This window comes from Oryzias melastigma, linkage group LG22, assembly GCF_002922805.2.
Source record: "Oryzias melastigma strain HK-1 linkage group LG22, ASM292280v2, whole genome shotgun sequence".
In the NCBI taxonomy this organism is placed as follows: domain Eukaryota; kingdom Metazoa; phylum Chordata; class Actinopteri; order Beloniformes; family Adrianichthyidae; genus Oryzias; species Oryzias melastigma.
Genome location: NC_050533.1, coordinates 12,410,934 through 12,427,213, shown reverse-complemented (window position 1 = coordinate 12,427,213; position 16,280 = coordinate 12,410,934). Strand labels below are relative to the sequence as shown.

At 38.2% G+C, this 16,280-nt stretch overlaps 1 protein-coding gene across 2 annotated transcripts in view; it reads right to left on the bottom strand.

Moving 5' to 3' along the window:
* Positions 1 to 16,280, bottom strand: part of asap2a (ArfGAP with SH3 domain, ankyrin repeat and PH domain 2a) — a 55,682-nt gene that overhangs the window by 23,441 nt on the left and 15,961 nt on the right. For both annotated transcript variants that reach the window (XM_036209848.1, XM_024269925.2), the window contains exons 2-4: positions 12,100 to 12,172; positions 3,976 to 4,121; positions 3,232 to 3,306 (exon numbers count right to left, since the gene is read on the bottom strand). In XM_036209848.1, the coding sequence (XP_036065741.1) occupies positions 3,232 to 3,306; positions 3,976 to 4,121; positions 12,100 to 12,172 (294 nt within the window). The remainder of the gene's footprint in view (positions 1 to 3,231; positions 3,307 to 3,975; positions 4,122 to 12,099; positions 12,173 to 16,280) is intronic.

Genomic DNA, 16,280 nt, shown 5'->3' with positions numbered 1-16,280 from the left:
AACTCTTCAATGAGAAGACCCAGGACAAAAATAATTTACTTTGGTTAAAGCCTCACTAAGGTTGAACGATATGAGAAAAACTTGTGATTTGTGATATTATTGATCAGTTATGATATGAAATAACGTTTAAATCATTTTCATAATGGATTCTCTGTCCAAGCATGTGTGTAAACAAAGGATCCACTTGTTGCGGTTTATCCCATCTTTTGCAGTACGCAGATCACACAAGCGGATATTGCGATGTCGATACATTTACCATTTATTGTGTAGGCCTGTGTGCCACAATGTAATAACTTTAAACCCCACACCAATGGAAATTATTTTTTGGTGTTAGCATTTTCCTATTGCATTTTGCTCACAATGTAGGACATATATAACGAAAATCAGGGTCAAAATTGTATTTCTAAGTGTTTTTTTATTTTAATTCAACTTGTGGCCACCAGTTCCTGCCACTGGAGTCGATGAGATCCAAGCACGTCTTGGTATTCCACGTTTGAGCTCATAACTGTACGACTACATATCTCAGATATTGGCAGCCATTTTTGTTGCATCGGTAATGTTAGCTTGGGCTTGTGAGGAGTTGATAGCTAGCAAGAGAAAGCGTAAAAAAAAAGAATAATCACTGATGGCTTACTATGAGCCAGTTGTCTCACCCACAGCTCAGAGGCAAATTTCTGATGAACTAGTGCCGCTCAGCAGAAACTATGTCCAAAAAAACAACACAGGATTTTGGGTTTTGGCTAAAAACTAAATATTCATAATCAAAAGACCAATGGGATCAATTTTTAAATTAATAAAAATATGATCAGAGTGGGTCTCTAAAAGATCCATTGAGAATATTTGAGAGTGAAATGTGACAAAAAGGTAACACTCTAAATAATTACACACTATGGAGTCTTTAAACCACAGACAAATTACAATATCTATAAAAAAAATTGGTATTACAGTTTTCTTGGGCTGAATAAAAAAAAATAATAATTTGACCAAAAGAACCCATGAGTTTGCAAAAACATTTGATCCAAAAATAAGGGCATCTTTTAATCCAATGCTTTTATAGAATTATAAACAGTTCAAACACACAAGAAAAAATGTTATCCAATGTTTATATGGTGAACACCTGTCAGCATTTACTTCAGTAAACCAGGATTTTTTTAAACTACACTTCTATTTTGGTTTTTCCAGAGGGTTTTTTTTTATTTATTTATTTATTTTTTTTACACGTCATTGAGATTTTAATATTCATCCACAATCATATAAACCCATTCATTAGATGCATTTCTACCAGTCTGAGCCCTTTCCTGCCCTCCCCTCCTTCTTTCCTATCAGGTACTTCCCATGACACATGAATGAACCGAAGTCTCAGGATAACCGCAGCAGATGAGGAAGATGAGGAGTTCGAAGGGAGAGATAAGGGAAAGCCCGTGGGCTATGGAGCTGAGCGGGCTCTGAAAGGTCAGGAGGGATGTGGAGGATGAGGACGGCCAATCAGTGTCATCCACAGTTTCTACGCTCCCTAAAAATGAAACCTCAATTCCTCAGATAAGTCACAGTCTACCAGCAGCAGGCATTTACATTTGAGTGCCCGTGAAGGACGACATATCCAGCAGCTCATTAGGTCAACGCCAGTTGGGTAATGAGAATCAGCTGAGGGCTAATGAGGAATAAGTGGGAAAGCATTACAGATGTGGCTTTCTTCCACATGTCAGAGCAGAGCACGTGGCAGGTGGGAACAAGACCACAGCCGCTACAGCAGTCGAGGAGGGGAGAGGAAGAAGCTGTGGCAGTAGAGGACAAAGCCAGGAAACAGCAGACGAGAAAAGCAGATAGTGGATACTGTTAAAAAAAAAAAAAGCCCCAGAATGGGCAGTAGAAAGGACAAAAAGGACAGTGGGAAGGTGGAAACATGGCCAAAATGCAAAACATCACAGTAACAGATTTAGATGAAAAGCTTTAATTATTATTGTTTTTTGATGAAAGTTAATCATGTGACATAAAAGTAATAAAAAAACAAAAACATTTTTTTTTCAACTGTTCCAAAACAATTTATTGAAATGTTAAATTTATTAAAAAAAAAGACATTGTTAGGATCAGAGCAGCAATCTTGTTACATCTTTACAAAACCTTCAGAAAAGTATCCAGAAGCCTTAAGCTGCATTCACACCGACAATGCAGCTTAGTGCGTTCAAGTCGGTGGTGTTCACACCAGACATGAAGGGAGGTGGATTCTTCTTTTCTTGTGTTTTTACTGTTTACTAGCCCGCAACCGGACTTAATGTAATGCGATCACGTGCGTTACAGACGCAGAAGCCTGAAATTCTGGTCTGCGTACGTTTGCATTGGCTTTTCATCGAAAGTGGCCGATTGAAAGTGAGTCGACGCAGCCTGTGTATGCACCTGGAGTCCTATCTACCCAGGTCGACCTGTATGGGTAGAGAGTTGTAGACAGGAGCAGCCACATCTCGTGTCTTGCAGTTTCCTTGAGGCTTGTGGGGCCACTTTAAAGGGTAACCAAAACCTGAATCGACCTTTTTTGTCTGTTGACCTCTATAAATGGGGGTTTAAAAGTGCTTTCTGTTGGTCATTGCCAAATTTTGGATAAATTACAAGGAATTGTTTAATTCTTGAAAATATAGTCAAATACCGTCTGTACGATTACATCACACTAGACGTTAGTAAAGTGCGAGTACTGGCTTCTTACTGACCGCGTGCGAATGTTGTATGCACGCTTTCTTGCATGTCATATATAATACATACAACTTTACCCTTACTTACCCTTGAGTGTGCAAGAGTTCTCTCTGACCTGTCGCTCACAGCATGCCCATAGAAAAATGTGCATGAACATTTTCACTCTATGGGCTCACTGAACGCTCTGCGACCTTGATATTTTCTGTGCACCATCTACCAGTACATGCCTCAAACAGGTGTGCCCATTTTTGCCCACAGACAGTCCATATCTAGCAGTCAGGGTAGTTGTGTCTAAGGCTTAACCTGCTTAAAAAGTAACTTAAACATCCGTTGTTATTGTTTCAGCTGAGATAATTCCACAAGAGGAACAGCTACAGTTGGATTTTGGCCTTTCATTATCATAACTTGAGATCCGACGTCCAAAATCTGCCTTTTCTCAGTTAGACTTGAAGGAGTTACTAATCAAACATCAAAACTATTTTTCCAGGAATGCAACATTCTGTGTTCAGGGGAGCAACATTAGACCGTGTTGGTTGGTGGCCTCACCCCTTTGACTCCCTTCAGGTCTCCTTTCAGCAAGCTGTCCAGAGGGAACGTGATGATGTTGTTCATGTTTTGGAACTGGAACAGAAAGAAAAAAAAAAGTCACATCGGAGGATTTAGTGTTGTAGCACATTGAATTTCTGTTTTTGTGGTGTTTCAGTCCTCCAGAAAGGCAGATCAGAAGATTTTTCACTATTATTCGGGTTCATAAGAGAAATGAGAGTTCTAACAAATTTGAAAATTAGGACAATAACAAACATTATTAATGAATATAAGACTAATTACGTAAAGCAAAGAATTTGACATACAACTTGTATTATTCGTGCCTTTTAAAAAGCAAGAACTAAGTTTTTTATTTAATTCGTCATTCAGTTTACAAATCAACCTGAAGCTCATGTTTCTCATATAAGGTGACAAGTCCAAAAAAAAATCTATTTTCCTTTCATTTCTGCAACATACTAAAATATTTATGGAGCAAAAGAAATTTCCCCCCCTTTTAATAAACAAAACAAACAAAATAATCTGCTAGGAAACTGAAATATTGGCCTCCTTTTAGAAAAACTGGAGACGTTTCCTCGAGGCGTTTTAACTCCAGCTGGACTCGGTATGTGCTTAGACTTGTGTGTGTCTTCGAGAACACACAGAGTGACTCAGGGGGATAGACGATTAGTGAGAGCATGGAAATCTCTCTTTGTCCGGGAGGAATTCAGTCCGCCCCACTCAAACGCGCCCCCCCTGCAGACTCACAAGGTTTTTGAAGAGTGCGGTGAGCTCCTTGGTGAAGACGGAGAACTTGAGGAAGGCCGAGCCCAGGTCGGGATCGTCTCTGCACACGCAGTTCTCTCCAAACTTCTCCAGGGCCTGGGTGTACTGCTCCTCGTTTTCTACGTGGGCTGGAAAACATACATGCACAGCAGATTGTGAATGCAACTATGCTGTTCATTCTAGAAACTTCCGCCTCTTCTCCTCCATTTTTCCCCCCGGAAGAATCAGAACTCTTTAAATTACACTGCTGCAGACTCAAAACTGACTCAAACGACTGCCCATCTCACAAATGATGTGTTCCTACCATCTATATTTTGTTCATTTTACACCCCCAGTCTGCAAAAATCAGACACAACAAACTAAAACATGACTTATTCTTCCTCTTGAATCCACTTAAAGGCCAACTCTGCTTAATTTTTTTAACAAGTTCTTGTGGAGTTTTTTTGATGATTGAGGACAAAAAAAATCATTTTTGAGTTTTTCTTTATTCAAATCACTGTAAATCAGGAGCAGATGAAAAAAAGGATATTTGGAAAAGCTTGTAGCTTAAATGTAGAAGCTACAATCAGCAGGCCACAAAATTCCTGGTCCGCTCCATTCCGATCTACCCACTTATAGACAACTAGATCCATGTACGTCTTTGTTTTCCTCGTCTGAGCTCAAATTTACAGTTGGATGGCTACAATATTGCTACCCATTGTTGTTGCACCTGTTATGTTGAGCTAAGGGTGTGAGGGGTTGTAAGCTCGCAGGTGAGTTTGTAAACAGAAGGATGATGGGAAGTTGAGGTGGGCTTACTCCATGCCAAAAGTGCCGCCCACAACTCTAAGGTGAATTCCTCATTAACTATTGCCAATGTATAGAAACTATGTCCTAGAAAAAGACAACAAAAAAAAAGGCTACAAACGGCTTAATCATAATTGAAACAACACGGAACGCCTTTATAATAGATCAAAAGATGATCAGAGTGGGTTTTTAAAAATTTTATTTATTTATCGTGTGTATGCTTATACATATATTGCGTAACCTTCACTGTATTCTGAATATGTGTAAAACTAACAATTTGAAGACTGGCTGACTCCAGTCCTTGGGTTTTAAACACAACAGGCAGAAGATAACAGCCAATGCCAGAGGGGCAGTAGTAGGGCACCATGGGACTGCTGCCATGACGACGCTGATATTGCAGGAGGCTCTAAAAACTGAAAAGGACTTCAATAAAACGAGTAAATGTACAGATATTAGGGATCATTAGAACAAAAAACAAAGACGTAACATAAAACTGACATTTGCCGCTCCAACATGACTCAGCTTTTAAAGTGGCAAACGGGGATGAAAGGCAGCAGCTGTTCAGAAATCTGGAGAGGAAGCTCAATAAGATCATGTCTCAGCCGCAGAGATATCCATCGTGTTATTAAAGGGGACAAGCCGAAAGCTTTTGAATCACAATCTGCAGGCGCTCTTACACGAGACAGATCTAATTTAAGCCACGCACCCAAAAAAAATTCAAAAAGTGAGTCAAGATGGTAAAACAGTTGGGAAGAGCTCACCTTTAGAGGAATCAAAAACACACACCTGATAGTATATCATTTTCCTTTGATAAATCACTTGACTAATTGCTTTAATGTGAATATTTCAAAGCAATCCCACCTAAGAGTCGCGTTCAGAGAGATCAGTCGCACACACATGCGATAAACTTCAAAACCTGGCTCCAAGCCAACCCGGCGGCGGTCTGTTCTTGATCTTGAAGTGGCACACCAGAGCTCTGCAGTTCAAGAGCTGACGCAGCACAAACACCCCCCCTCCCTTAAGACTGCCAAGTGAGTACACGTGTAATTGTTGTAACTTGATCCAAACACATCACACATGCGAGCTGCAGTAAAGGCTGCCGTGACGCTCAGACAGATCTGCGCTTGGTGCTGAGTAAGCGTGGCAGGAAATGGAGTTAGAGGACTGAGTTGGCATGTTCTGGTTTACGGAGACAAACCAAACTTCACATTGAATCACATTCTGAAACTGTCACCTTAATGGCTTCGTTTTTGCTTTTAAACTTGTGAATGAGGGCTGTACTTCATCGCTAATGAAGTTACTGTAACATTTTTAAAACAATATTTATTTTTAATACTGAAAAAAATATGTTCCCTTTTGCCCAACATCTATTAAGATTCATTCAGGTTAGCTACAGTATTTACTGTATTTTTTGGGCTATAACTCTGGCAAATCATTCCCAGCAGCTAAAAAAAAAAAAGCATAAAAAAGAATCACATACAAGTCCCACCCGAGTATAAGGCCAAATCCGAATTCTTCCCCTATGGCTCCTCCCTACCTCTCCATTTGTATTTGTGTTTATAGGGGTAGAGTCGTCCGAATTTGAAGACACTATTTTTCCATAAATCTACGCTTGAAGGGATAAACGTAGGGGTGGCAAGAAGCTGTAGGGGTAGGGAAGAAATTAAGATTCGGCATAACTCCAAGCTCACATGGCAACCGCTACGGCTCCAGTGTGGCCGCCGGAGTCTTTACGTAACTTTAAAAGTGCGAGAGGAACCTCCACTGCATATAATCACATCCAACTTCAGTTATCTGGCCTCTCCGGCGCTCCGAATCCGTTTCGTTGGGTTCAAATTTTTGCCAAACATGGGAGCTGAGTCGGGGCACTTTTTTGGAAGTTAAGGCTATTAACAACCTAAACCAGAAAACATGCGAGCAAATATGAAGTGCATCAGGTACATTTTTCAAAATAAAACCTATTTTCTGCTGAAATTGCTGTTTCCACCGTGCTGTAAACATTACGTCATGGTGACAACCACAATGACACAGTGTGCAGTGAACAACGCCAGTAAGCTAACCAAAGTGCGCATTTTCGTATCCACAAGAAACTGCTCATTGTCCAAAAAACAGATTCAAACCAAAAATCCCCAGTGTGAATTCAAACCTAGTCTAAAAAAAAGAGTCAACAGTCCAAACCATTACAAATTAGACTGCCATTAATTCAATATAAAGTTTGTTAGATTCTATAGAACTATATTTTTCAGACCATAAGCAGGTTACAGGGCATACAAGGTGCTTAGAGGGGCCATGGGGCAACCGATTAGTCAGAGGGGTTGATGGGAAAGTCTAGTAAATGGTGTTACAATATTATTCTTTTTTTTTTTCAAATAATACAGAGTTTATTACCAAAGACAAGTCAAACTTTATTTACAATAATTTTCAACATTGGTCAGTTATGCCAAAGTAGCTCAGAACATATCACTCTGCCAGGCTCCTGTCTATGATAGTTCTAATGCTTCAACAACAGGTAATACTACCTTATTTTTAGACAATTTCTTGCTAATCCTAACTTTTTTCATATTTTTTTTCTTTATTGCAAGTTATTCAAGTTATAAACTGACCAATCAGATGTCTCAATAAAAGTATGTAGTTTCACGTCAAACATTCAAAATTCCTCCTTTCAAGTGATAGGGAGGTGGACTTCCACCAAATTCCCTCCTGACTGGCAAGAGTGGTTACCATGGAAATGCTGACTTAGACCAACTCAGACCATTTACAGTGTTTTTCGACATAAGTAGCAGTTTTTTAGCATAGTTTGCCCGGGGGTCTGACTTATTTTGCAACTGAGTTGCAGTCTATTCAATTACTAGGATTTGCCGAGGATGGTTTTTTCTTGTTTATGTATTTTGTTTAATAAATTGCTTCCAAAAGTGCTACTTATATATGACTTTTTTTCTTCTTCAATATGCTTTTTTTGCTGCTATAACTTAGACTTCGGAGCAACTTAGAAATTGAAAAAAACAGTATTGCTAACTGACATTGTTTGGCTCCACCACGGTGGCGTCCGTATCACAAAAAAATGGCAACGAATTGACTTAATTTCGGTGGAGCCCAAAGTAAGTCATTTTGTATGAGTGACATCACACTCACTCAGTCCACTTTTCATAAAGAGTCAATGGGTAGGTGCTTCAGCCCTCACAAGACTGGACTGACCGCTTACAGAAACTCCCTGTAAGAACGGAAAGACATTGTCTGCTCATGCCAACTGTATCTTATCTCTTGACATTCATGCCAATGAAAACAGGACAAAACGGCTTCTGCAGCCTGAAGGCTTCTGCTGCAGATTATTATTCCTCAAGCTTTGTTTTTCAGCTTCTTCCCACATTTTTCTGACACACACACACACTTGCAAACACGGTTTAATCATCAGACAGCAGGCTGGCCTCGGCTTCCGTCTCACACGCCTCTGGAGGGTCTGGTCTGCTGACGCTCAGCGACACAATGTTTGACCTCAGATTAATCTGCTGTTTCACCAAAAGACCTTGCAAAAAAAAACAACAACACGGGACTCTGAGTCCACTTAACAATGTGACCGCCGTAAGAGATAACAGTCACAAAGCAAAGAAAAGATAAAGAAATACATCACGAGCCAAAGAAAAGCAGCACTAAATAAACAAGAATGCGGCTGAACGATTAAGACTGGCATTCTCAACCTTCAAAAACAAACATCTTTCTTCAACCTCTCCAACAATAAACCAAATAAAATGACTGCAAGTAAAAGGGATCGATGCTCTGGTTCAGCATGTACATAAAGCAACGACATTTATTTTCTTAATTGACAGTATATTGCATTAAACAGATGTACTGATTGGTCGACCAATAAGAACCAAAGCAAAAAATGGCTTTAACCAATTTGGTAGACTTAATGAAAATATTTGTTTAACTTCTCAGTAAGAAGCTTTGACTTCAGGGAGATACATTTATTGACTAAAAGTGTTCTTACATAAACTTGTCTTTGCACACACAATAAAAAATTTGCAGCACAGTCTAATTTTCCCACGTGAGCGTTTAAAAACTGAAGCTTTAAACCCAAAAATTATCTTTAATTTCTTTGAAATGTTGAGTTTTACAAAATATACGTTTTTTTATTTCATTATTTCCAACAAATTCTATAAACAGTATAAAGAATGAAGACTATTTTTGAAATGATTTGAGTTTTCAAGTTAAAAAAAAAGTAGATATTCAAGACTAAATGTAAACATTTAACTTTGAAAAAATTAGGCATAAAACTTTTGTTTCTTGTAAACTTGTTTGTTGCTTCTGGTTTTCACGGTGATATGTTTGTAATTGACATGAATAAGTTTATATTAGTAACAGAAATCATGAATTTTAACTTTTACCTAATATGTATTGTTTATAATTAAAATGTTCTTGGTTTAAATTAATCAAGTTTTTGAAGAATTTCAAAATATTTGCCGCATCCTATTGCATTTGAACTAATCCAAACTTCTAACAATACAAATGTTTAAGATTTTATTTTTCATTTTTATATTTTTCTCACAAATAAATTTCCTCAACACTCACTTGTTTGTGTTTTTTTACCCCAAAATCTATTTTGGGGATCCATTTTGAGCTTCTGTAGAGTTTTCTGTCGTGGATACTTCACCAACCAGCTGAGACATCATCAAATTCAGGCTCTTTCAGACGCTCACCTACAGCTGAGGCACGGCGTTCGCCCGCTCTGCTCCATCAGTTCTGCCTCTGTCGAGGTCGGATGCTGCTGGTTTATTCATGAAAAGCAACAGTCCCGACAGATGTCTGCAGATGCCTCATATGCTTTCTCTGGAGCTCTTTTTCACACTCCACATTGTGTTTTCCCTGCACTTGGAGGAAGGCTGCTGCTTACTCAGCTTCACCTTTCTTGTATAACTGTTTGTTCATTAAACGTGCCCTCTGGTGCGCCGTCTCCACTTCATTAATATTCCTCACGTCAAAGCTAAAAATATCCTCGCAGATTTTCAGACTCAATCACACCAAGTGTGTCCTCTGAGGACATTCCCCATCATCTCTTTGAATTTACATTTTTTCAAACAGCATCCTCTGTGAGGAGAAAAACAAAAATTAATAAAGGAGAAGATGCTTTTTGTACTTTTTTTGTTTCAAGAAATAAATTGTATACACCAAAACATTACTGCTTTTCCTGAGTAAAGACAATATTTAAGGTCATATTTGCATTTTTAATCCTCAATGTGCAAAAATTACCGTATTTTCTGGACTATAAGCCGCTACTTTTTTCCTAGGTTTTGAACCATGCGGCTTATACAAAGGTGCGGCTATTGTGTGGATTTTTCTACCACTGTTAGGGGAGTTCTAACCGGAAATAGAATCAAAAACAAGAGACAAAAAGATTTATGTAAATCAGAATAGCCAACGCTACTTTTTCTTTAGCAGATAGAACACTCATGACAAATTACTAACTAACTCTTTTCAAATCCTCAATTCTTCATCATGGAAATCCCACAAAGAAATTTGCGTGGTGCACATTTTAAGTAGAAGACCATGAAGCTTGCTATCTAGGAAGGAAACCGCACTGCTCTACACAAGCTTAGCATCAATTAATCTATGCTGAGACGCTGGAGACAGCAGGTACATTCATGTACATTCAAAATACAAAATTATTCTCTACATGCAGTAAATATCACATTTTTCAACATAGATATCTGCGGCTTATAGTCCAGTGCGGTTTGTATTTCTTTTTTTTTCTTCTTTTTTTCAAATTGAGCAGGTGCGGCTTATATACAGGTGCGGCTTATAGTCCAGAAATATATAGTCAATATATAGTCAATTTAAACTGTTTTCAAAAGTTTTAATTTAGATAGATAGATAGATAGATAGACCTTTATTGTCATTATCACAAGGACAATGAAATTGCAGCAACCGTTTCAGTGCAAGTGGCATAAAAAATACAGAACATAATATAAAAAATACGATATAAAGTATAAAAAAAAATGTAGAAAAATATATACAATGAACTGTGCCATATAAGACTATGATGTGCAAAAAAGCGAGCATTTAAATAACCAGATTTACAGATTTATGCAGTTCCTCACAGAACGGAAGCAGAGGAGACAAACAAAATGCAATACTGCCCTTTTTTTCCTGTGTTTGGCTTTGCTTTGTGGGGTCACATGACAAATTTTGTGTCTCATGTTGGCTCTCCAGAGGCCGGCTTCCACAGACACAGAGGGGTAGAGTATCTCAAATGCATGCAAGCATCCTCCTCTTCCTCCTTTTATATGCTCTTCCAAAAAAAAATGTTTTTGTTGGTAATTTAAGATTAAAGGTTAGTCAAACTATTTATTTCTATCCATATTTTTTAATTTAATGAAAGTATAAAACGGGTACAAAAAAAATTGACCAACTTTATTTAAAGATAAGACGTCTGTTTTATTGTTTATTACGACAAACTTAGGGAATGAATCAGTGTTTGTTCTTTCTGCGTGACGCAGTTTAGTTTTTGACAATGCTTTTACTTTTTTACTCAATAATCAGTGTCAAGATTGATCAATTCTGCAGATATATTTCACACCAAACAAGATGTTGGAGCTTAAAAAGTTCTAGTTTGACTTTTTGTACCTTTAGAAACATTTTAATAGGGCTGAGTTCCAATTCATTGGTAAATAACCTTATTTTCTATTTTTTTTTGTTATACAATATATGCTTCATCATTGTTTTGTTTTATCAATATTAAGGGTAAAAAAGTTTTTTTCTTTACCATAAAACATTTTAAGCAGGATTAAAATAATAAAAAAAAAAGATTACATGTCATCAATCATGCTAAACTTTATTGAAACTGTAAAGCATTCTCTGCAGAAAACAAAAGTCTCCACAGACTGAGCCCTGCTCCTGCTGTAAAACACTCAACATCACACTTGCGGTTTAAAAAGTATCCGATTCGTCTTTTATAGACGGGTAGATGACATTCAAATATACGCAAATATTCAACTGTAAACTGATGTGGGAAGAGGAGAGTCCACGCTTCAGTTCCCGCTAACAAATGCCGCACTGGCCCCTCCCCAGCTGTTCCTGCTGGATCCTACAGCTGTCCCTCAGGCCTGAACAGAGCCCGCACTGTTGTGAAGCCGACCCAGAGGTCTCTTTCTTCTTTCTCGGCAGGGTTTCTACCAGTCAGGCGCAACAAAAGATCTTTAAAGAACCCAACCAGCAACAGGAACCAGGACACTCGTGCTCTAAATCTAAAGGGAGGAAACTAACTATGGTCGATTCTGACTTAAGTCAAAGTAATGAGTTAAGAAAGAAGCTGAAATTGGGACTTACCCAGACCGGACGCGTGGATGGCCTTGACCGACTTCTTCATCTTGTAGAGAACACTGCGGTCCACATCCAGAGCCTGTGCAGACACACAAACACGCCAGACAATGAGAAATAAATCCCTGGCGACAGGGGATTTTTGATCCAAATACATCTGACCATAATTACATTTAGAGATCACACAGAAAAAATACTTTTATATTTGGATATGTTCAGAATTTAGTTTAGAAGTCATCTCGCTTTATATGCAAAATCTTTTAAAAAGTTACAATTTTTATGTTTTTTTTTTTTTATCAAATTGGCTCTACCTAATGCTTGAATCAGAAACTGTAAACAAATTGCTGCCTCTTTGCAAGGGCAAGCTTTATAGATTCATTGCAATAAAAATTGTGTTTTTAATATGTTCTTGCATCATATCTAAAGAAAATTAAGCTTAAAATTAAATTTTTGGGGGTTTTTTTTGTAAATACTAACAAATAATAAAATTTTGAGAGAGAAAGCATGCTTCTGTGCTTTTATGAGGTAGGGGGCAAAGCAAAGCCTGCTCTCGTATCGGTTAAAAGAACAGGAGCACAGCTGTGTCAGTCCAGGACAGTTTGTTGTGGGTCTCTATGTCATCATCAATGAATCCATTATTCATGCAAAAGCCAGAAATAGACCTGTGCTCCCTCATTAGTGAATGTGTGTGTGCGTTAGAGTGTATTTATCAGGACAGCAGCTTGTAGGACAAAAGCTCTGAAAAGTCAATTAAAATGAGCGATGGCTTTTCGTGGTGCATTCAGGTACAATCAGGTGAATTTCTCCTCAAAGTTTTAGACCAAAATATGAACCTAGAGAGTTTAGATGAAACAAGGCGTCACTGTACGGGTGATGAGCTTTGGGGGTCTTTTGGAATGAAGGAAATTAGTTTTAAGGCTTTTCATTAAGTACATCCGCTTGAGCGGCCCTGTCCCACCCCCCTATCTGATTGACATGTATTAAACCCCCTGGACTGTGAAAACAAAAAAAACACACAATGGCTTCCATTCACCAGGACACAAAGCTCCACATGCACCAAAACTAAATGTGGGGAATAAATCATCATTTTCACTTTAAAGTGAGGAGCGCTCTGGTTTTGCAGCAAGGTCAGCGCTGACTCAGCATAAAAACACCCGAAAGACTTTAAGATGAAACTGAGACACTAGCCGTCACTGGCTGGAGAAGCTAAATCTGAGAAGAACAGAGGACAAAAACAATGTGCTCTTTCACCCCTCTGCTAGCGGTGGCTCAGAATTGGTTACTCATTACGTTTCTGGAAGCATCACAACCCCACTGAGTATGATATGTCTGCTTTACAGAGTTGGAGGCCTCACAGTAATGATCAGTCAAAGGATAAGAAGAGCAAACGTATGACTTGCCTAACAGAATAGTACCAGAACTATCATCTTTGTAAAAAAAAAAAGATAGCACTTCATCTTAAGTAAACAAAAATCGTTGAATAATTGACTACTAAAATAATTGTTAGTGACAGCCCCATTCTGCGCCAACTCCTGGATTTATGCTGCCTTATTTTACCTTCTTTGTGTCAATTGCATATAGCAGATTTGGTTTTAGTGAGTTTTCTAGTTTTCTGAAGCTCTTGTGTGTGGCTTAAGACCTACATCCTTTCGAAGAAGCATTTTCTTCTCTTTACTCATGTATTTGTTGACAAAGGCACTAGTTTTAGGGACCATTTTACATTCTTCTTTACATCCCCAACTCTGATTGGACAAAGCAAGGCAGTTCTCTTAATTTTTTTAACTAAAGTTATCACCCGTTGTCTTCTTTTTTTTAAGGAAACTGTGAGCTGAAGTCAAGAAAAGATAATTTTTTTAGTGTGACCAGACAAATATTTTCTGGCCACCACTGAAGATTTCACAAAATCTATATGTCATTTTGGTATCAGACATTGGTGCTAAAAAAAGAAGAAGATTCATTTAATTTGATTCTTTTAAAACAAACATTACCATCAACCAGGCCAAAAATAGAGTGTGCTACTTTTAAGTGGGCAAAAGTGGGAAAGTGGGACACTTGATGACTCAGTTTTAGTTCCTTCAGCTCCTGTCAAATGATTCATCTGCTCACTGTGTACTTATCCAATTATCTCTGTGTGGCCCAGACATGGTCTCCAGCTGCAGCTTAGACCTCACATGGCCAAGCGCCTGCATATTGAAGAGGGACTTCAAAAAAAAAAAAAAAGGAAGCAGCTTGAAAGCCCAAATCAGGTAAAGTGCTATGGAAAACAAACCAGTTTAGTTTTGGGCTGACCCAGTTCAACCATAAAATATAGATTTGTTTAATAGGGCACTTCGTATCATTTTGAGATCTGATCTAAGTCTTAAGCAAATACAAAAACTATTAAGACGATTACAGGTGTCTTTAAATTGACTTATTTTGCGTTTAGAATACAACAAAAGCATGTAATATTTAGACAACTATGTCATAGAATTAAAAACCTTTAAAGACCCACTACAATAAAAATAAAAATTGTAGTTTAATATATACAAACAGTGTGTCCAAAACACAGTGTTCTGTGATAAAACTACTTTTTACGCCCGTTTTGGGACAACACAATACATTACATTACAGACATTTTCTCACCCTAATTTTCAAAGTTCCCAGAGTCAGTGAATGCACCAGGACTAAGGTTACCACCCTCATCCATTTTAATTGGTCCTTCGTGTTAGTCCCACCCCCACATGCTAGAATGGGACAAAAAGTTTCAAAACTCCATCCATCCATCCATTTTCTTGACCGCTTCGTCCCTTTCGGGGTCGCGGGGGTGCCGGAGCCTATCCCGGCTACTGATGGGCGAAGGCGGGGTACACCCTGGACAGGTCGCCAGTCCGTCGCAGGTTTCAAAACTCAAAACCTGAAATTTTGAGTTTTGAAACTTAAAAGATTAAAATTTGAAGCTGAAAAAATTAAGTTTATATTAGAATTGCTGACAGTTTCGGACACTTATTTTTTTTTAGCTTAAAACAGATATTTCAGCTTAAAAATTTGAAGTTGTTTTATTTGGGTTTTTTTGGCCCAATTTGGCTCCAAAGTTTTGGTGTTTTTGCATTCTGATCCACCCACTTGCAGACAAATAGATCCATGTACGTCTTTGTTTTCCTCATCTGAGCTGGTATCTGGCTCAAAAATGTACAGCTGGATAGCTCCAATATTGCTCGCCTTTTTTGTTGCACTAGGAATGTTATGCTGATATTGTAAGGGGGAGTTAGCTAGCAGGAGAACATGTAAACAGAGAGCTCTCTGTAACAGGGAGGGGAAGAGGGGGCGGGGTTGCTTTGTGTCAGCAATCACGTCCACATCTCAGAGACGAATTTATAATGAACTACTGCCGCTCCACATAAACTATGTCCTAGAAACCAACACTGGGTTTATGATTTTAGTCAAAACGGGAGTAAAAATCATGTTTACCAAACTTTGGAAAGACTTTCAAATTAGCTCAAAAGATGATTAGAGTTAGTCTTATAAAATAATTTGAATAAAAGAAACTTATTTCTTTCAGATTTATTAAAAAAAAAAAAAAAGAGAGTAAAGTTCTTTTTATAAGCATTATTTATTTTATAAGGGTTCAAAGTCTAGAATGTGGGTTGGCATCAGGAAGATTCATTAAAACAAACAACTTATGATTAATAGTTTTTAGGGAAACCTAATCACTTATGTCAGGACGCATTTACTCAGTGTTTCCTCCCAACAGCACCATTGATTTATTACTCATAACTTGATTTTTAACAAAACTAGATGAAGTAATATACGGAAGAAAAAGCTCCGATTGGCTCAGAAATGCTGCCTGGCATTGAATCGACTGTTTTGGAGAGGAACAAGCCAAATGGAGTCAAGATTTACGACAATCTGCTTGTTTTGTGACTGAAGATTTGCTGCATATGCTGCAACGGTGGAGTCAGATGGCAGCTCTGTGTTGCCATGTTTAACTGCTTCAGTATGACGGCTTGTTTGACAGTTACTACCACATAAATAGCAGCGAATGACATTCATGCAACCTTGCTTTTAAGAAGCTTTTTTCTGAAATATCTTCACTCTTTGTGCTTCATCAAGGGAAAAGAAAACTTGACAACTTGTGTGGAGGTGTAAGTCATTTGTATTCATTGAGCTGATTTAAAGCCAGTTTTTAACCTCAAGTCATTGCAGTTTTGGCT